Below are 23,744 nucleotides of genomic sequence, written 5' to 3' on the forward strand. Positions count from 1 at the left end.
ATAAACGTAAAGCTAATGAATATATATTCGTGGGAAAGTATAAAAATGTATAGTTTAAGAAAGTCTAAACTTTCTCATATATTGTGACTGGCCTAGTCCATAAGAAAATATACTGGTACTAACTGAACCTTCTGCACTTACAAGTACAACATACAAATTCCAAGGTATACCATGCAAAGTATACCACAAATTTTTTTACAATCCAGTGCGGATTGGCATGAGTTTGTGGTTGTTCTCTATGCTGCTATACAATGCCCAATGAAATTGAATTTCGCCATAAAAATATGTATAGATGTTTTTAATTTTTTTAATATCGATAATTATATTTTAATTTTAAATTCTCCGTGAACGTTATTAAATGATTTTATAAATGCTAAGCCCCTTTTGATAATCTGTATATGCTACGTGTAGATTTCATTAACCAACTAATTCAATTCTAAAAATTAGTGTATTAGCATTCATAATTGATAATTCTTACCAAATATTACATAATAAAAATAGCTTATCTGGCTCTTATCTGCATCTTATCTTGCAGTAATTATAAAGTTTGGAGTTACTGAATGCGAAAAGTGGTTATAGCTACCTAGCACCAAGTAGTGCAAAAGAACATTCTCTTGGTGCAGTGAAGCACCAGGTGCAGCTATAAATGGTCTTTCACTGCACCGCTTTGGTGTAAAGTAGAGTAAAAGAGTTTAGAGACAATAATTAGATCCATAACATTTTTCGGGAAGGAATATTGAAACAAAAAGCATCCTGGCACATGCCTTAGATTTCTGAAACTATCCACAACTAGACAAATAGTACCTTTTGATACACTTCCCTACTTAAAAGACTATAACAGTTTGAAACGTTTTTTTTTTTTTAAATTTAATAAACTTAAACTTTAACTGAATATATCCGGCAGATGGACTGATCGTAAAGACACCTGTATTAGTAGAACACCGAAGTCAAACATCACTGGCTGCGGTCAATGTGAGGCCAGGTGGCCACTGTGATCAGTCTGCGTAGGGACCGAGAGTGTGCGGTATCGGTCCTGGTTAAACTGCTCTACCGTAAAGTGCTCGGCTTCGCGCGCGTATATCGTCGGGCTACCAAGGCAAGGGAGCCACCACCTCTGCAGAGGATCAAAATCGCGATGGCATGTCTTCGGACCATCCTCAGGGATGTTTCACAGACCGTCGCCAATAGCCCATTGTGCAGCTCTAGTGTGACATTAATAAAGCACCTACCTACCTCAACTGAATTTAACCATAATATTACATAATAGAAAAGGTAACATTTCTAGTATCTATCTGACGTTTTTTCTTTAATGCCCACCTGGGGAATGACCTAGGTCATACAGGCATCTGAAGGGCGGATTTGTTGGCCACTCTTTCAGGGGCGCAATATTAGGTGGGCCAACGTTGCTTCCCCATTAAGGACAGATAGTACACAGAAGGAAAGAACATCCATGCCTTGCCCGGGATTCGAACCCAGAACCTTTCTGATGCAATGCCCTGACCCTTACACAGGCCGGTCGGCTGTATCTATCTAATGTCCCATTATGTATTTTTTTAACTTAGTTTGCAAATATCTCATATTATATATATTCTATATATTATATACTACTTCAATACAAAATGGTGTTTTACCTAGCAGCAGATTGTAATTTCTGCTTTAAATGGATGTCAGTGCATTTAAAAGTTGCCTTTAAATTGAAAATCTAATATGGTGGAAGTTAAAGGCTAAAATGCCAAAATGTTGAAAGGATACAACAATTTCCCCAATCAAGAAGAGCCTATCACGGTATTTGTTATTTAAGTAATTATTTTCGCTGTCGTAGAAAGAACTTGGAGAAAAAAAACTCATTATAATTCAGTTATACATAAACGACCCTTTCCAGCAATTTATTTTACAAACTACCTTAACTTACAATAAACTTCCTTACCTGCAAATAAAAATTTACGTCATCGAGCTCCCATACAGAAAAAAAATTTCCTTGGAAATAGGCATCTCTTTTTTTATGTAATTAAAAGAAAGCAAATTTCTTTTGTGTTTTATTCTTTTTTACGAAAAGAATTGGGTTTTTCTTGACAATTAATTACTCTTATGTATTCTCTTTTTTTAATAATATAGATACAAAACCTTTATTTTGCCCTGCAAATCAATACATTGGATGGAAAGTTTCATTAATGAAGAAATTCTGTTGCTGATTAAAACCCTTAATTACATGACTAAAGTAAAATAAAGATATAATGAGGCAACTACATTCAAATTTCTTTTGTCGAGGTATTATATTAATTAATCTCTTGACATTAAACTGTACTCGATAATGTTTAAATGAGAGAGAAATGTTTTCTCATTCCTCTCATCATTTCGATCGAAATAAGATATTCATTTATTTTGAACTAAAGCTTCACATGTAAAAATTCTAATAATTGTTTATTTATTTAATTAACAATTATTCCATAAAACAAAATATTTAATATTGGTTACTGTGAACTTTAGGTTGAAACTTTATTTCACTTTACGTTGAAAAAGGTTCACTTTAGATTGGAAAAGGTTTACTTAAGATGATTTTACTTTAGGTTCAGGTTTACATTAGGTTACCTTACTTCCGGTTTAGAAAATAATATTAAAAAATTTCTGTACTCTTTTTTATTAGTTTTCACAAATACTCTGGATACAGCGAATCCCTTGCAAGAAATAGGGTGCTTTTGTGGTTGTTTTGAGGTTCATAGATGTAAAAAAAATACACCTGAGGAAGAGAACAAGGTTTTGCTTTGCACCAAAAATAACCTCATTAATGAACCTCAATTTCAACATTATTTACACCTCACAAAATCAAACTCATTTATAAGAAGTAATTTTAGCTTAGGTCGGATGAATTTATTCACACCTAAAATATATGTATTTGCTTTAAGTGTAGAAATAATAATTCGTAAACCTCAAAAACAACCTCCCAAAGCTGGTTGCTTAAAAGTAAATTTCCATCAACCTCAAAAGAACCTCAAGTATGAATAAAACAACTTCATCCACTTTGATTATACATTTTGGAAGGTTGATTTAAGGTTGTTTTTGAAATCACTTTCGAATATAACTCAAATCAATCTTGATAGCTCAAAACAACCTTATATAAACCTCAAAAATACCTTAAATTTTTGTAAACGATGCACTTATTCATGAATGTGTAATATACAAACAATTAGACAAGACTATAATGGCCATTACCTATGCTTTATTTTTAAGTTTTTGCATCATTTTATCCAGTTAGTTGCAGTTTGTTTTTCTAGATGGACACCGGGTTTCTTAAAATCATAATGAATCCCACAAAACACACACCATTTTTTTTAATATATCACTTTAGAATATGTTATGTTGGCTCATTCTTGTTTAAACAACCTTAAAACAACCCAAAAAATTGTGTGTTACAACTTATTACGTGTAATTATTTTCGTGTAAACACCAAATCGAACGTTCAGGTACGAAAAGGAGCAATGTATCTTAAAATTGAATAAGCAAACACCAAACTCGCTCGCTTTCACTCAAAGCGAGAATTAATTTTATATCTGAAAACACCAATCTTGGTGCACTTTTATGGTAATATTCAAAGACCAGTAGTTTGTTTTCAAGATACGATGAGTTGGCGAGAGTTTATCGTTGTATTATATGCTTATCAACAAAAACAAATAATCACCGTTTAATTTTAGTTTTTTAGTAAGGAAGATATTTTCGTTTTCAAATACATCAAAACCGTATTAAATGATTTTACAATGTATAATTTCAATTCGCTTCCGTTCGAACTCGTATTGATATTCTCTCTGTGTATTGATATTCTCTCTACATATTGATATTCTCTCTGTGTCTAGTTCGAATTCGTATTAATATTCTCTCTGTGCTACGCGTATGTCTAATGCCCAAACTAATTTTGTTTCATAAACTAGTGTATGTATGTGTATTAAATTAATGATTCTTAACTTTATGTTGTATTGCAAAAATAAATTTAGTGACTCTTATATGTATCTTATCTTACTGCAATTATAAATTTTACTGCTACTGAATAACAAAAATGGTGACTGCTACTTTACATCAAATAATAAAGAAGATCAATGGTTTAAAGAAACACTAGAACCAAAACTTACACATGGAGTTTCACCACGCTATAAAGGTGTAATGTAGTTTAGATCATTTTTGGCGCTAAAATACACAAATTTTCGCTTACATTGTAGAGCCAAAGACACCTTTATTGTTTTATTGTTTTACGATTTACATAAGAACTCATCTTTCTTAAAATTGCNTATATATATATATATATATATATATATATATATATATATATATATATATATATATATATATATATATATATATATATATATATATATATATATATATATATATATATATATATATATATATATATATATATATATATATATATATATATATATATATATATATATATATATATATAAATATATATATATATATATATATATATATATATATATATATTGCTCTACCTTATAATAACTGGACAGCAAGTCAAGAAGTAAATATATGGAAAGCCCCTTATCGTTTTGAGTTTTCTTTCAAAAAGTACAAAAACTACTTAGAAAATTGCTTGAAACTTTTTACGTTTGAAAGATATTTAAAATAAATTTTTCCATTAGTTGCCAAACACGATTCACTATATTATTATGAAAAAACATTCTTATTCATTAATTACATTCTTATATGTATGTTGTAGTACTCTCAACCAATTTTCCTAGTTTGTCTCGAGATCGTAGAATCTGCCTGTATAATTTATATGCAGATAAATGCCTCAACGTTTATGTATAGCGTTTCCACCACACGTGTTTGGATACTGATCAGGATGTCGAATCAATATTTTCAATTTGTCATAAATAATATTGGTATGAAAAATATTGCATCCATACATTGAAGAAATCAGCCATAAAGGAGGTGATGAATCAATATAATCGACATTTTATATTACGGTGTTTAGAATCATGGTCTTCATTTCTGTATTGAGTTTGACTTGTATAATATGCTCCATTTTTTATGCATATATCTCCTGGTATTATGAAGAATTCAGAAAACAAATCTTGCAGATCTTCACTCTGATATTTTATAGCCAAGTTGGCTTAAAATCTAGTAAAATGGCAAAATTATTGGCTCTTCATTAACTCATTATTGGCTTCTCGTTTGAACCCGTTATTTTATTTCCTATTTTAATTTATTTCTCATTAAAATCTTACCAAAATTATATTTTTTTATTCGAAACTGGTCGGGAATACTGACTTTTACTCTGTAATACTTTTTTTTAATTTATGTTAAATTATTATTAATTTATTATGTAATTATTATTATTAATAATAATTATTTATTGTATTATAATTATGATTATTAATAATTTATTATATTATAATTATTATAATTATATTACGGTGTTTAGAATCATGGTCTTCATTTCTGTATTGAGTTTGACTTGTATAATATGCTCCANCTATGTGTAAAGCATCTTACTTTGCTTAATTAATCTATATTATTATTATTATTATTAATTTATTATATTATAATTATTATTATTAATTTATATTATTATTATTTCTAGTAAACTAGTTTGTGTTTGTTTCTCATCAAATGCATTAATTCTATATTTGAGTAGCTGTTAGTTATAAAACGCGCAAAAAACATTAAAACGTTGCACATACAGTTTCTACAAACATATAGATATTGTTTGTAAAAGCTCATAAACTTAAAACCCAATGTGAGAACATGTTATACGCGTACACTGTATTTAAACCTATTTAGTTTTAAATTAACATAGACGAAACTCTTAGTATTTCTTCAAAATTCCTGTTGAGACTAAGTCAAAAAGTTAAGTTGTCATTTCATTTTGAGAAAGGTATTTATGGTGTTAACAAAGCTTGAGTACTACTGCAGCTGACTTATGGGAAAGATTGAAGAAACTTTCTGGATAACTTAATAAAAAAAACTATCATAACTCTATTAGTTCTTTCGCTGAATCATCATGGATAAAAGTAATGCAGCTCGACAATAACAGGAACACGCAATAAAAAAAAACTGAGTGAAGCAATGTGTTAATTCTCACAACTCAGCGGGATTGAGGATAGAGCTAAAAGCGTACTTAATCTTCTCTTTTATTTTGGGATCATTTTATGTTCATGAAACAGGTGTTAATATTTTTGCTTTCATCGAATTCTAAAAAATTATAATCAGCTCGTCAAATGTGACAGAAAGCATCTTTACTTCCACTGTACTCAACCCTGTGACTCAGAATTTTATTAAACATATTTTTCTTACCTTTTGTTCATTATTTTGCTTTAATCTAAGATTAAATAAGGAAAAAATTTTAGCTTTTTTTTTGGGTGAAAATACAGCAAACTTCTGGTGTCTTTTTCTGCGTTAATGATAAAATCTTACAACATGGCTCACTTCCAAACAAATTTTTTTTTAATTTGCACTTATTTACAATTATTTTGTTCGAAGAGAAACAGCTATTCATCATTAGAAATTTATTTAATTCACAAAGTCAAGCTCGATAAATTTTTAAGCTTGAAAATATTTAAAAAAATTCAACTATTTTTATTGGATTTCTCATTTTCAGTACAAATGTAATACTGATGATCAAACGGATTTTTTAGTAACTGTTAGACTTTTTTGTATAATTAAAAATACCCCATAATATATTTTTTCTTGGAATTAAAGCTTTAGAAGAAAATATTGAATATATGGGTTTTTATATAAAGAAAATATGTAAAAACCCATATGCGACAAGGAGTTAAATAGTTGAATAAAGTTTAAAATTGTTGTTTTGTTTTTTTAATTTTGCTTAAAAGTCCAGCTTGTTAAAAAATCTTCTTCAAAGGTTTAGGTATATCAGAGTAGATAGACTTTGAAAATTCCCGCCATATTCCTTGACCATCCGAGAGCAAATATTAAAAAAATAAATTTTTCTAAGAGTTTCAAGTATGTGAATTATATTCTAATGCGAAATATATTCTAATTTCAACTAAGTGAATGAGATTTCTTAAAAACTAATCAGCCCACCCTGTTCAAATTTTGCAAATTTTTCTCTGATAAGGCATTGCTAAAACAGTTCTTAATATTATCCACAAACTAAATCATTCCAAAATATTACACACGGGTAAAAAATAACTTGTAACTTCGCAGTTTGTTTTTTCATTTGTTAAAAAATTCTAATATCCTCTCATCATTTTTAGGACAACGACGTATAGATGTATAAAATACTTGATGGAGCTGTTGAGCTAAATAAATTGGATTTTTTGCATCGATATGTGCTATGATATGTGCATCGATATGTGAATAAAACTACCGCTAAAGTTCTACTAATGTACTCAAAATTCAAATCGGTAAAAAAAAATTGTGGAGTAAAATGTTGAAACCACCCATAAAGGAATTTTGATACATTTTTCAAAAACGATTTCTCAGGAACTATTTGACCGATATCGCTCAAAATTTATATTTTTCGATATATAATTAAAAAATTACACTTTTCAAAACGATGTAAAAAAATTTAGATCTTATTGTTTTTCGACTATTGTTAAAAAATAATATTGTTAAATCATTTTTTCCACTATTGTTAAGTAAAATAACAAAAATAATAAATAATTATTAAAAGCTATTAATTGCATAGAATTCTTTGGATGAATGAATATTATAATTGCATGCAAACATTTCGTAATTCGCTTTAAAAAATGTCGAGATGGTGAAATTCCCGAAAAGTAAAATTAACATTAAGGGGTCTGAACTTTAACCGCCCTCCTGACCAAACTATTGGGACCATAGTACCCAGATAGCGGCTGCCCTCTATATTTTCAAAGTCAGAGATCCGAATCCGTCGATAAAAGATATGTTTATTGTACGTTTTTGTGTATGATTTTTTTACTTAAAAATTTTGTGTGCCCTAATAAATTAGCATATTTGAGGTCTTGCCCTTCAACCATTTGATTGAGTTGTAAAACGAGAAAATCCGATTATTAGATTAAAAGTTATTTCGGGTGTTCCATTGTTTTTTTCAGGTACTGTATTACTTCTAATGGGGATTATTTATGACAAATTTATCGACAAAAAATCGTAGCTAATCTCAGGAATTTTTGACGAGGTGGTAGAACTAACTAGAAATCGAAAGGAGAATTTTTCTCTTTGAACACAACTTAGGCAAAACATGATCTCGGTTTAACCGAAAATCGCACGTTATGCATACATTTCTTTTTTTTTTCTTATCCTAATCAACAAAAATTCGAATTTTAATTTATTTTTAAATGATTTGCTCAATTAAGAGCTTTGCTCGCACATTAATAAAAAATATTTTTGATTTAATATAAAATATCAAGAGTTACCACCTGATACTACGCCTTTCTATGAGTTTTCTGTAGACTAGTTCATGACTGAATAATTTCGAAAAAAATATTTAGAACATTTTACAAAATATTCGCGTTAAATGCAGGTTATTTAAAAATCACGTTAAGCAAACGTTTCACACACTAACTTTTATAATAGACTGGTTTACAATGTTTTCAAGCAATGTTTAAATTTTAGTTTTGAGAAACATATGGAACATTATTTTAATACAAAGAACAAGCAGTTAAAGAAAATAATAAAAAGCCAAAAACGTAATTGCTTATATTGCTCTGAAATTTTCAAAAATCAAAATCTTGAATTCGTCAATGTTTTTCTTCAAACCGGGTAACTTCATGTAATTGCTGAAAGTCCTGAACTACAAATAAAACCTTTTAAATAAAGAACTGAATTAACGAACTATCTAAAAAAACGTAGAAACGGTTGAATTCATTCCTTTCCCCAACATTGACGAAACGACGTCGAAGGCGTTGGCTAATTAAGAAAAATCAAATTAAAGAGGATCTCGATTCCATGGTATTGGGACATATTTTTTCGACTGGCTTCAACTTAATCTGTTCCAGTCAGATAGTTTCCAATTATTAACGAGAGAATATCGAATAAAAAGAACTATTATTTGGCGGGAACAAATAACCTTTATTTCTTGAAATAAGAGTAAAATTAATCAAATATTTCTAATTACTCACTCTACCCTGAGGAAAAACTAACACGCAAAACATTTTCTTGATGTCTTAAGCAGCTTGTAGCACGGTAAGTTCATTTTTCTGTTAGTTATGATGAATGTTTTGATTCAATTTTTACAAATAGGAACTAGATAACAATTTACGGAAATGTGAAGGTTTTGTTTCCGCTGTTAAATGATTAAATTTTATCATTGGATCGGAAAAATAATCGTGACGTGAGTTTTTACATGGTACTTGATAATATTGAGTGAAGGAAATTTTAATTACAGGTTTGTTTTCAGGATGTGGCAACAATGCTTTTGAAATAAATCTTGGGCACGAACATGGTTTCTTGAAAGTAATGGAAGACTTGCATTATCTTAGCACTTAATAAATTTTTTATTTGAGTAATGAATTAACCTTATTTTTTAATAATTGCTTTTTTGTCTTAATAGCAACATCTGTTTATTTTTGGCTCTAATCTTTTTTTTTAAATTTAAATATAAGAAAATTCCGTGAAGTGTACAGAACAAATTTTGAGTCACTACATCAAAAACACTTCTTAATTCAAAAGTTAGCAAAGATTTAATGTTTATTTTTTTCAGTTAAAGAGAATTTTTGTGTACAGTTGGCAAAGAAGAAAAAATCACTTTTAATGACTTTTCAAACTTTTTTGTTTAATTATTGGATTTTTTGTGATCATTTGCAATTTTATTGGTTCGAAAGGCACACCTTTAGCATGCTTTTTAATTTGAAGACACTATGATTCAACACTGCTGAAGTTTCTCTAAAATATTAGTTAAATAAAAATTTACTTAACTATTGCTTTAGAGAAATTATTTTACCGTATTCAAACAAAACAATCAAATAACCATGAATAGGATGGTATTAAAACTGGTAACTATGAGAAAAACCGTCTATTAACTGCTTTTACCTAATACGATAAAACAACCTGAATTTTATCGCATTAACTAAATCCACCTAATGAAGCCACTTAGTTCCGTGCAATTGCGTACATAATATAGCCGAGAGGGCTAATCAGTCAGTCTCACGACCGACAAAACTGGGTTTGAGTCCTAGCGCTGACACCACAATATTTCCTCCATTCTCTTCAACATATGAAGAGTTTCCTTCACAATACCTATTACCTAACGAAAAGCCTAGCTCCTATGTTAATTTAAATCTATTTATTGCAGTTTTGAAACTATGTTTGTTGTAAATGGTTAAAAAAACGTAAAGGTAAAAGGAAATGTTCGTTACCGTAAACTTTACGGCTAATCAAATAGACAGACTATTGCGTGTTATCTTACCAAAATTTTAGAATGGAAATTCTAACAGCGAAGTTAAGGATTTGGATTCAAAAATCTTCCTTCTCTTAACAAAAATAACATCGGTCAACGGATTTCAATTTTCAAAATATAGGGAAAAACAAGCAGACGTTTGTAAATAAATATTTATTTTTTATTTGACGAATCATACTTTTATATTTTTCAGTTTCCCATCATGTTTTTGGAAGAATTCTCGAATCGAAACAATTTTGCACTTCTTTATAAAACTTGTTGAACCAAGGAAAACGCAAAACAAAAAAGTTATAATCATTCAAAACAATTGTGTTTAGTTTTTGAAATAATAAAATCAGCTTGAAATAAGAAATGTAAACGATTTTAAGCATTGTTACGCTGCATAACTTTCTAAACGACAATCATGTGTTTTCTGACGATCTCAGATATATGATCCTTTAAAGAGAAGATAGCAACTATAATCTATATTATATAAAACGCTAATACGTACGTATCAATAAAACCGATGATATTTCTTTTCTCGCGCTGGCAACAGTTTTCATTTTTGATTGATAGGCTTCGGCGCGCAAGAACACGTAGTGAGCATCATATGGCTAATCTATATCATATAAAACGCTAATACGTTTTAATTGATAGGTTTCGGCGCGCAAGAACACGTAGTGAGCATTATATGTCTAATCGGGTAAATTCTCACCGAATTATCAAAAAAATTCTCACAAAATTATCTTCATCGAAGCCGATGCTTTACATCCGGCGTTCAGTATTATTTCATATTGTTTTACAACACATGGTTTTAGCCCTCTGGTGGGAAAGACTTTAAAACAAAACTTACAACAGTTACTTTCCTCAACAACTGAAATTTAGAATAGTGTGATTAAGAGAAATATGTGAACTGTTTGCAAATTCAAATTAATATTGAAATGCACAGGTTTAGAATTTTCTACAGTGAAAAGTTTTCGGAACTTCAGTGTTCAAATAAGTATACAAAAGCTAGACGCTAAGAACTCCCGGAGTTTGGCGAGCGCCAGCGAGCAGGGGGCGAAGCCTCCTAGTATAATATAATTCCAATATGTATATATCTAGACAAAGTAAAAAGAACAAAAATAATACCTCAAAACAGACATTAGATAGTTTCTGTACCATAATGAAATCCGCTCTTTCATACTGAAACACTGATGTGCGGAAGAAAATTACCAACAAGGTACAAAAAAAAGGGTTACCAAAGGAGTAAGAGTAATAAGATAGAACATACAAGGTAAATAAAAGAAGGGAGATAATATTAAAAGTTGTGGAGAAAAAATAGTTTTCTACACCTTTTTTCTTACCTCACTTTCTTTGTTTGATTATTTTGGTCAATCTTATTAACCTTACCCTACTGGTCAACCTTTTTATTGCAAATTTTTTAAATTTATTCTCCGTCTCAGTGTTTACATCTTTCTTTCTGTGTTTTAATACTTATAAAAACATTATCGAGCTGAAATTATAATAGAACATGTTTGTGAGCTTATGAACATTAAAAAGCATATTCCTGAATTCGTTAACATCACTTAACATGCCTCTAATTTCTTACTCATAAGACTTTAGGATAATGAATTCTTAAACGCCTAACAGTATACGTTGCGAGCTCGTGTACATAAAAGAAGATGTTTGTGAATTTTTAAACATTTAAAAAATATGTTTGCCTGACTTGAGAATGAATTTTTCTTACCACTCAAATATTTGTTCACAAATCTAGAGGGGTTGATTTTTTTTTGAATATGAAATCATACTCTTTAATTCGATGTGCAGTATGATCATAAATTCATGAGCATTAAATACCATGCTTAAGAATTTATGAATATTAAATATCACGTTCTTAAATTCGTGAACATTAAATAACGTGTTCTTAAATTCGTGAGGATTAAACACCATATTCGTGAATTTATGATTTGTTATAAAAAGCACATCAACATACAAAGGACCACGCTTAAATTTGGCTAACATAAATAGTAAGTTCGTAAATTCGAGAACATTAAATAGCGTGTTAATGGATTCGTTAACATTAAAAGGAGATGTTCATGAAATAGTTTTCTTGAATTCGGCATACGTTTATTATTTCGTGAGCAATAAATATCACGTTTTAAAATTCGCGAATATTAAAAAAGCATGATAGAACATATTCGGGAACTTCCTGTCAGTTATATAGATTTAAATATGAGCATCTGTAAGTTTCGCCGTTATAAACAACTTTATCACAGAAATATGTAAACAGAAAAAACACATTTTAAGGGTCCAAACAAACTCTATCATTTATGACAGAATATATGATAAGCTTCCCTCTTTACACTAGGTTCGTCGCTTCACCGAGCAACTCACATTCATCTTGAGTAGAAAGAAGCGTCGGTGTTAAAGAAAAATAAATAAAATACTCACAATGAATTATTATCAGAAATTGATCTCAGTACTTAGCTCATTTGGGATGTGTCACTTTTTTCACGCTAAATAAATTGTTAAATAAATGAAGCGTAAAATGTAGGGTTACGAACCGGTTGCAGTCATTTGTTTTAAGCTTTTAATCTCTTTGTAATAAAATACTTTAAATTTAATGAAATTGCAATAAACTGAGGGTTATAGCTTTAGGTATTTTAAAAACGAGCAAAAGCATCATATAATCTACGCTGCTCTGTTTATTAAAAAATACTTTGTGAAATTTTAAGAAATATTTTTATATGCTTTGAGCACACTTCTGGTCATAAATTTTGATACGACTTTAAGCAACTGAAATATTATGAAAATTTGATGTTATAAAAAAATTGATATTTTGAAAAAGGTATTTCATGCATGCAAAGACACGCATATTTGTTTGTATTTATATGGGTTTATTTATATTAAACCTGAAACCAATTTTTAATCGTATATGTCCACAATGCAGATATTTTCTTCTTTTTTAGTACTTTAATATAAAAAAATAAAAATTAATATTATTATCAAGATTACGAAGCACTAATAACCTTTCTGGGTGAATATTATTTAACAAAACTACATAATTTTGAAAATTATAGATAATTAAGTCATTAATAAATGCAAAAACAAATTTGATATTTAGAGGATAATTCTTTCTTAATAGTGTAAAATTAAGTCAGCCAAAAGTGACAAAAAATCTGATCCTTGTGGTATCCCATCTATCCCCATTATAAAGATAATTATTAAAAAAGACGCATATTAATTGAAATTTCCCAGTAATCAAATTCGAAGTTTCAATATATCAGAATCAAATTCACAAATTAGAACAGTTTTACCAGGAAACAGATTTTCTGTTATCTGTATTTCATGTTTTGAAATCGAACTATTCAAATAAATACCGCAGAGAGACCTACAATTAAGTGAAGAAGTTAGAAACGCAATTGTTCTTTTAGTTTTACTTTCATCCAACTGACTCTGCCAGAAAATGTTACAATTGTTCTTGAGGTCCTCTTCGCAAAGGCAGAAAGTACAGTTACAGTTGGAAAGTAACGAACTGCTTTCTAGACGTTCTTTTGTTTTCCCCCTCAACCCCACACTGATACTTTGTGGAAAAGAGACTCCACTAATCTTACATAATCACAAACGGAATGTAATTTGGACAAGAACGAATGTTCTGATTGGACTCAATGTTACATTCTGCTCTTTTGGGCTCAGAAATTTAAGAACCAGGTGGGAACATTCCCCCGGAGTACGATTAAGTTGAATTATTCTGAAACTCTCAGAAGAAGTGCGTTTAAGAAAGGGTAACCCGAGCCAAATTAATAAAAGGCAGAGAGTCATTTCTTTCAAAGCCGGGCTTTTACTTGAAGAACTATTTTAAAAAGTGATAAGGGTATTTTGTCTAATTAATAATTCTCGGAGATTTGTACTTTCTATAGTATATATAATATAATTATTTTTTAATATATAATTATTTCTATTTATTCTAATTTATTTCTATTATATAATTATTTTTTGAGCTTCTCCAATTTTCTTTTAAAAATATGATAGCAAATTTCCTAAATATTAATACAATAGTGTTTTAAGAATATATTTCAAATTTAGTAGAAAAAATAGCGCGGTTAAGATATCTAATTTTACAGAGTTTGAAAATATCTGAATATATTTGGATTATTTAAATTAGAAAATTCAATAGATTAGAAATTTTTAAATTTATAAAACAACTTTTTCAGATTTTATAAACAAGAAAATTTTATAAGCTTTCTTAAGTTTGCGAAAATATTGAATCAAAACTTTAAAATCTCAAGAATCTAATTTTAAAGAATCTAAAAGATTATTAAATAAGAAAGATATTTATATTAAATATAGAAATGTTTATTTTAATTGCAAAATATCAAATTTTAAAAGAACTTTATTATTTTTTATACTTTTATAAGTTAAAAATATATATTCAATTTTACATAATCTTAAAAGAAATGTAATTTGCACAAGAACGAATGTTCTGATTGGACTCAATGTTACATTCTGCTCTTTTGGGCTCAGAAATTTAAGAACCAGGTGGGAACATTCCCCCGGAGTACGATTAAGTTGAATTATTCTGAAACTCTCAGAAGAAGTGCGTTTAAGAAAGAGAAACCCGAGCCAAATTAATAAAAGGCAGAGAGTCATTTCCTTCAAAGCCGGGCTTGAAGAACGTATTTAAAAAGTGATGTGGGTATTTTGTCTAATTAATAATTCTCATAAATTTGTACTTTCGACAATATAATAATTTTTAATACAATATATTAATATCAATGCAATATATTAATATCAATGCAAAATATTAATTTTTTCTTCTATACAATAATCCCCTAGAATACGATTAAGTTGAATTATTCTGAAACTCTCAGAAGTGCGCTTAAGAAAGGGAAACCCGAGCCAAATTAATAAAAGGCAGAGAGTCATTTCTTTCAAAACCAGGCTTGAAGAACACTTTTAAAATAGACAAAATGTCTGATTAATAATTCTCAGAAATTTGCACTTTCTATTATATGGTAATTTTTTAAACTTCTCCAATCTTTTTAAAAAATATGATAGCAAAATTCCTAAATATTAATAGAATATTATTTCAGGAATATAACTGAAATTTATTAATAAAAATAGTGTGGTTAAGATATCTAAATTTAAAGAGTATAAATATGTCTGAATATATTTGGATTCCTTGAATTAGAAAGTTCAATAGGTTAGAAATTTTTACATTTATAAAATAACTTTTTCAAATTTTATAAGAAAGAAAATTTTATAAAATTTCATGAGTTTGTAAAAATATTTAATCTGAACTTTAAATTCTCAAAAGTCTCATTTCAAAGATTCTAAGAGATTCTTAAAAAGAAAAATATTTAAATATAGAAATGTATGTATTGCAAAATCTCTAATTTTAAAAAAAAAAAATTATATTTTATTTTATTTTCTAAACTTTTATAAGTTTACAAAATATTTAATCTAAACTTTGAAATCTCAAGCATCGAACGTTAAATATTTAAAATTATTCTTAAATAAGATAGGTATTTAAATATCTAAATTTATATTTTAACTGCCAAATGACTAATTTTAAAATAACTTTAATTGTTTTATTTTTTATACTTTCATGTGTTTATAAAATATTTAATTAATTAAGCATATTAATTCAGCATCTAATTTTAAAGATTTTAGAAGATTCTTAAATAAGAAAGTATTTAAATATCGAAATAAGATTGCAAAGTATCTAATTTAAGAAAAAAAAAACAATTTCATTTTTTAAACTTTTATAAATTTATAAAATATTTAATCTAAAATATGAAATCTCGTTTATCTAATTAAAGATTCGAAAAAGCATATGAAAAATTTGATTAAATTCTTCAAAATTAAGTCGAAACTTATTAACTTAAGTCGAAACTTATGTTATTTTTTAGTAAATATGAGGTAAATTTTCAAACACTTTTAATAATGAATTTTATATTTTTAAAAACTAATTTTAAATAAAGATATTTAAATGTATAAGTGTATATCTTAATTGCAAAATATCTAATTTTAGAGACATTAAGGATATCTAAGGGATAGATTTAGTTTCCCAAGAAGTAGAAGAAAATTGAATTGTAGGTTGTAAATTTTCTGATTTTTTAAATAATAATTATTTATATTCTTCAATTAATAGATTTTTGGATGATAAAAATGTTAACTCATTAAAAAAGTTCAAGTTTCAAGTGTTTTTATTTTTAAAAGAAAAATCAAAAAAATTCTTATCTTTATAAAATAGGAAATATATTAATAAAATTCACAGATAATTAAATATTCTAATTTAAAAATCTCTCTATATATATATATTATAAGAATGCAATTAATGCCTTTAAAATACCTAATTATTAGGAATCTAAAAATTAAAAAAAATATAGTTAGATTCATTGAAAGAAGGCTAAAATACTTTAAATTATTTAAATAATGATTTTAAAAACAAAATAACTTTAAGCCTTCAGCCGTACTGGAAATTGTTAACAATTATGCGATTGAGTTGATTGGACAAAGTAATTTCCTTTTTTATAAAGAAACAAACCAACATGTTTCTTTTAAATTTTGTTTTCTTATACTTTTGAAATTATATAATGACAAAAAATAAAATTCCTATACGACCACCCATTGAAAACTAAAATTCAAAACCTGCACAGTTATATTACAGTTTTGGTAAACTTAAATATGGTCTAATCTTGCTTACTAAATGACCTTTTTGGAAGAAATTCAATTTCTATTATATTGCAATTTCTTCTACAGAGTCATCCTTTGAATCAATATTTATCTTTTATTTACTATAAAAATATAATTACTATTTTACTGCTGATAAATGTTGCTATAAATTAATAACTAATATTTCTTTTCAATTTTAAAAACTTTTTTTGTAATAATTATTGAAATTGCCTTCTGGACCTTATTTTAAGTGAAATTATTTAATATCTAAATATAATTGATTTGCTGCTTAACAAGAAATAATAGAGGAAAAAATGGAAATACCTTCTCTACCGATAAAAATACCTTCTAACTCCACTAAAAATTATGATATATTATATGTCAGGGCTCGAAAAACCGCACGTCCGCCCGTCCTCGGCGGTCAAAATTTCTCCGCGGACAACAAATTTCTCGAATCCGACTTCCGCGCGGAGGGCCATTCTCCCGTTAATGTTCGTGATACATTTTCAATTTTTGTTATCTTACAAGAGTCAAGCACCTCACTTCTATAATGTCCCTCTAATCAAGGAATCCCGTTAATTCCTTCGTCAGACCAAATGCGCATGCTCACGTAATCGGTAACCAAAAGAAAAGTTGATCTGCGCATGTGCATTTGGACAGGTCTTAAACAAGAAGCGTTAAACGCAATTATAAACATCTACCTAAATGGAAAACCCCTTTCACATTTTTGTGCAAAAACCTCTGTAAATCATTGGCTTGATTGTGGAACTGACAAACGTCATATTTGATTAATTTAAAAAGCGCAGTACCCTCGGATAAATTGACTTTCCAAATAACTTGACCTTAGTCGTTTTAATTATTTCATAAAAGAAATAAATTATTTCATAAAAGAAATACTAGGTTACTATTAGTAACCTAGTATTTCTTTTATTACTGTATAATGTAATCCTAGTATTTGTAATCCTAGTAACTACTAATTCATTGTGCAATTTATATAAATGTTTGTAATAAATAGGAGAAAATTATATTTTTATTTATTTAGAAGCTACGGGTTAGTTTCAAAGGAGGACGGGTACATTGTTGGACAAGCAGTCCTCGGGACGGGAAAAAAATTTCTGAGTTTTTTCGAGCCCTGTTATATGTATATATTATATGCATATATTATATGTATATGTTATATGTATATATTATATGTATATATTATATGTATGTATTATATGTATATATTATAATTGTTTAATGGCCATTATGCTTGAATTATAACAACCTACTTTCATATCAAATTTTCTTCAATTTTGTCAAGTAATTCAGTAATTCGGGAGCTTATCGACGAAATCTACACTGTTTGAAATTTCTTGGAAAAAATGGTTTAATTACAATTTATTTAATTGCTATTTTACCACATTCCAACAAAACAGGCAAATAACCATAAATAAGATAATATTCAAACAGTTAACGGTGATAAAAAAAACTGTTATTAACTGCTTTCACCTAATAGCGATAAGCAACCAGACTTTTACCCCACCAACTAAGTCCGCATAACGAAGCCACTTTGTTCCTAGCAACTGTCTATGTATTATAGCCGAGAAGGCTGATTTGTCATTCTCATGACCGACAGAACGGGGGTTCGAATACCAATGTTGCCACCACATTTCCTCTACTTCCTGCAATGCATGACAAGTTTCTGCGTTCTGGACTTCCCAATTTGTATCTGCATTTTCCAAAGCCCATTATCTAACCAAAGGCTAAACTCCAATGACCAGTTAAATTTGTTTTTTACGACTTTGAAACCATGCTAGTTATAAATGGTTTCAAAACCGTATAGATTTGCATTCATGATTTTATAACCATACTAGTTGTTTACGGCTTCAAAACCGCAAAGGTAAGGTAAAAAAATTGCTTTTTACCGTAAATTTTACGGTTCATCGGATGAACAGACTGCTGCCAAGTATTTGTCCATAATTTTAGTATGAAAATTCTAACAGTGTAAAACGTATCTTAATTTAAACTCCAGTGTAGTTGTATATTATAACTATAAGATACTTATTAAGTGATATATTCTAGATGATAACTAACTTATACGCCCTATATAACCATTTATTTTTAGTTCTGTTATTGATGTATATGTATACTTAAATTAAATGTAAATAAAATATCAAAAATTCCCTTTATTTAACTTTTTGTTCATTAATTAAATATGTTAGTAATTTATTTATTATATATTTTGAGCAACTGATATGTATTTATGTTACAAACATTCATTCAACATCAAAACATCCATATTAAATTACTTCAAACTGGAAACATTTCCAACCAAATATTTTAAAGAAAAGTTCGTAAAAATGTCAAAAATGCTCTTTATCTTCTGAAAAAAGTATATCTTTCTACATTTAAAACTATTTGCTTGAGCCCAGAATGCATTTTCAGTTGACGTTTTTATACCTTGAAACAAATGTCAACTAAAAACAAACTCATGAGATTTTCTCTTTTTCTCTAAAAAAAAGTAATAAAATAAAAGGCTTTTCGGTATTCCAAAGCTTTAACTATTTCAATTTTTAACTTGTTTTAGAAAGCTTTTTTGCTAGTAACTTTTTTTTGCTTGAAATTTTCTACTAGACTTTCCTGGAAAATGTCTTTCATTGTATTGATCCATAGCAAACTATGCCTTAAAAAATATTTCATGAAATTCTGCACGAAAAAATAATTAACTAATTACGTCCTCGACACATGAGGTATTTTATTTTTGTAATTAATAATACTTAAAATATTCTTAAATATATATCTATTAAACGATGCAACTTTTTCGTATTAGTTTCTAAAAAAATAAAATTTTAAAAAAAGCATTATTACAGAGTTATTGCAAATCGGGAGAAAAATGCAACAAGAATTTAAATTTTCGTTATTATTAACTACTAGCCGCCTGGCGGCCAGCTGTCCGCCACGCTAAAGGTTTTCACAAATAAAGTTTTTTAAGACAAAGCAGGAAATCTGAAGATTAGTGGACAATTAAAGTGTTCCTGTCCTGCAATTTTGTCTTCATGTCCAGTTCTGCTGCAGGCAAAAGTTAAACTTTTCTCCACTTTGATAAATGTAAACTAATGCGAACCTTGCAATTAAATTATTAATTCCTTCGTATATTATTGGTTTAAGTTGGCTAAAACTAATATTTCAATTATAAGGTTCGCATTAGCATACATTTAGAAGGGTGGAGAAAAGTATATGCATTTTTTAATAGTTTTTTGAATATGGCTCTTTGAAGACGAAAAAGTATACATTTTCTTACAAATGACTGATAACTAAAAAACTAATCCAAATTTTTGAGAAAGAAAAAAAAAATACTTTTTCATTATGTCAAAACACAATTATGTGCCGAGTTTCGTGTCTGGGCGAGGCTTCTAGGGCGATATATTGTGATTACAGACAGACAGACAAACAGACGCACACACAGCCGCGTTTATTATCATGTATAAATTGAGACTGTGTTAAAATATACCATAATCAGTGTTAAATTTAAACTTTTATAAGTAAAATTCATGACAAAGGAAACCTTTTTTTGGCCTTGTAAAAATGAGGCTGACATTAATGACACACTCACTAGGTTATTGTGAGACGCCTACTAATGAGGAACGTCAATGGGATAATATGAGAGATATACGCACTGAGAAAAAAAAAGCATGGACAAAACTACCAGAATATGATAAAATAAAACCATGCTTCAGGCTCTATGGAAGCACAAAAAAGCTCAGTAATTTTCCTCCAAACGCCTTGCTAATGAATTTGGAAAATATGTTTTTATAATGTACAATAAGATTTGAAAAGGGTGACAAAATTTGGTAATGTTGTCATGATACCTTTGAGCATGGCATAAAAACTATTTATTCAGTTAAATTAACTTTTCAATTTTGAATTTCCTCAGTATTAACTTTTCAGTTTTGTATTTGTGTGATAATGAGAGCTATAATTTTGAAAACCAGGATTTCTTGTAAACCTTTACCACGTGAACGGAAAAGTTACCAAATGAATGGTTTAAGTAACGCATGTTTTGGTTTTTATTAACCAGAATTATGTTTTTTTTACCAGAAATGTCATTTTGGTAATTTTACCAGAAATGTGACTCTGTACAAAACTGATGAGCAACACCCATACGGCTGATATGAAAGATCTGAGGGACAATTTTATAATGTAATAGTAAAACATGACAAAATTGAAAATCATATTATCCTTCGCTTAATCTTTTACTGAGCTGCTTTATTTTAGTTGTTTTAATAGAAAATATACATTTTGTAATTTTATTATAGTATTACAAATATAAAAACTGTATTTTAAACTAGAATTTAAGTGTTTTGCTGCCATATACTCTCTTCTAAATGCTATAATTAAAACAATTTTCTAGATTTAGACTAGAATCATTGTTACTTAAAATAATGTAAAATGTTTTTATATGTTTCACTTCATTTATCTCCGTCAAGTAGAAGTAGTATATTAGTTTCACGATGCTTTTCAAAAAAGATTTTTCATAAAACAATGGATTGATTGAAACATTGAAAAATTTATGAATTACATACCAAAAAGTTTGATCTTTAATTCCAGTAAAAACTGCTGTTTAGCTCTTTTTAAGATTTCATCTAACTTTTACTCGAAAAAATATTTGGTGTTCTTAATTGAACTTTAAAATGATATACAATATAGAATATATAGTTTAAATTGCCTCAACTTTTAACTTCAATATGAAATTAAAAGTAAATTAGACTATATAACTTTTTTAAAAAAAATAATTATGAAAATAACTGTCACCGCATTCTAAAAAAATTTTGAATCAAATTACGTCAAAAAGTACCAGCTAAAAAAATTACAAGTTTGAACTCGTCTTGCTTCTTTAGATGAAGCTATGTGATTCTGTGTAAAAAAAAAAATTTAAAAAAAAATAAATACAAAAATAAAAATTAAAATAAAATTTAAAGAAAGTGTTTGATTCGTATAACAAAATTTAATAATCCGGCCATTTGTGTGGGGGAAAATAAGTCAAGCTTCTATAGAATTCTTGAATACCTCAACCCCTAGTGCATTAAGAGCTCCGAAACTTCGGGAAGCTAGATTAGGCTTTTGTCACCAAAACTCCTCGACAAAATTAATGAAATGATCACAATGTTGGCAATTGTTGTTGTAGTTATTGTAGTTCATTTACGTCGCACTAGAGCTGCACAATGGGCTATTGGCGACGGTCTAGGAAACATCACTGAGGATGATCCGAAGACATACCATCACAATTTTGATCCTCTGCAGAGGGGATGGCTCCCCTGATTTGGTAGCCCGACGACCTGCACGCGAAGTCGTGCACTTTACGGTAGAACAGTTTAGCGAGGACCAATACCGCACACCCTCGCTCCCTACGCAGACTGATCCAAGTGGTCACCCACCCGCACACTGACCGCAGCCAGTGATGCTTGACTTCGGAGATCTGGCGGGAACCGTGTCTTAACGATCAATCCACTACGGGACCCATGTTGGCAATGATCTAACAATCAATCAAAGCACCGTCTTTTGCCTCAAGGCAGTTATCGGGTGCTGTTAAAATACTTAATGTCCTAAGATTAATATGTGGATTTTGGTGGAAAATGGGGGATAAACAAATTGCATATTCATTACTTTCTGTCAAAAATGTATAAGAAACACATATTTTCATCTAAAGGACACACATAGAGTTATTGTTCAAAATTGACGTTTTAAAAAAACTGTTTCGCAAAGCAAGTAAATAAAAAGACGACAAAAATCCTAGAAGAAGTCAAGTTTTTTTACTTGTCATATAAACTTCCCCAATTGGAAATTGAATTCCGATTTATTTCATATTAATCACTTTCATTAACTCGCGAATGTTTCGTTATTTTTTAAAGAGCAAAATAAATTTTTTAAAAAATAATAATTTTTATCTAATTCATATTCTTTTTCTACAGTGACTCACCAGAAACAGCACCGACCATGAGCTCGCCGAAATCAAATCATCCGCCAAACCCAATCGCCATGAGAACCAAATCTCTCAGAGAAAGATTCGGCTCTAAACGAAGCTATTCTGAGAACTTCAAAGATCCGCCTGTGACGGCCAACACGTCGCCAAGCAAGGACAAATGTCGTAGTGTTAGACCATCATTACCAGCCATTGGTGTCACGCCTATACCCACCGACGTCAAGCCATACGACCCGCAAACCGATCCACAGAAGATTTACAATCCATACTCGCAACCGCAAAATCTCCAACACCAAAGAAGACAAGCTAATGTCCTTGTTCCCAATATCCCTTCTTCAAATGTTCCTGCTTCAAATGTCACTGTTTCAAATGTCCCTGTTCCTAATGTCCCAAGTGTCTTGAGTGAATTTTACAATCCATTTGCTGTTCTTCCAGAAGAGACCTACTGCAGCGCCTTGGATGTCAATAGTCAGGAAGGTGATCCGAGGTTTCCATGGCAAAGAGATGCTGCTGTTCAGTGTGATTTGTCACCCACTGCTGAAGGTTATAGGTAAGTTCACATATAAAAGTTTCTAGTAAGTCCACTTCTAATAAAAACTCACATCTGGTAGTTTCTAGTAAGTTTCAGAGTTAATTACAAACTTCCAAATTGATTTTTAAAAAAATCAATTTGGTAAAAACAACAGGAAGTGAAAATAAATGATTTGCTTTAGTTTGCTTAGAAAATAAGCAATTTATAAATGTTAAGATTCAAAATTGGTAACTAAGATCAACAGATAACACTTGGAAATT

At 29.1% G+C, this 23,744-nt stretch overlaps 1 protein-coding gene across 1 annotated transcript in view; it reads left to right on the forward strand.

Annotated features, from left to right (window-relative positions):
• Nucleotides 1-23,744, forward strand: part of LOC107437838 (uncharacterized) — a 327,128-nt gene that overhangs the window by 91,543 nt on the left and 211,841 nt on the right. The window contains exon 2 of the mRNA XM_016049967.3: nt 22,942-23,502. Within this exon, the coding sequence (XP_015905453.2) occupies nt 22,942-23,502 (561 nt within the window). The remainder of the gene's footprint in view (nt 1-22,941; nt 23,503-23,744) is intronic.

This window comes from Parasteatoda tepidariorum, chromosome 4 (assembly GCF_043381705.1).
Source record: "Parasteatoda tepidariorum isolate YZ-2023 chromosome 4, CAS_Ptep_4.0, whole genome shotgun sequence".
Lineage (NCBI taxonomy): Eukaryota > Metazoa > Arthropoda > Arachnida > Araneae > Theridiidae > Parasteatoda > Parasteatoda tepidariorum.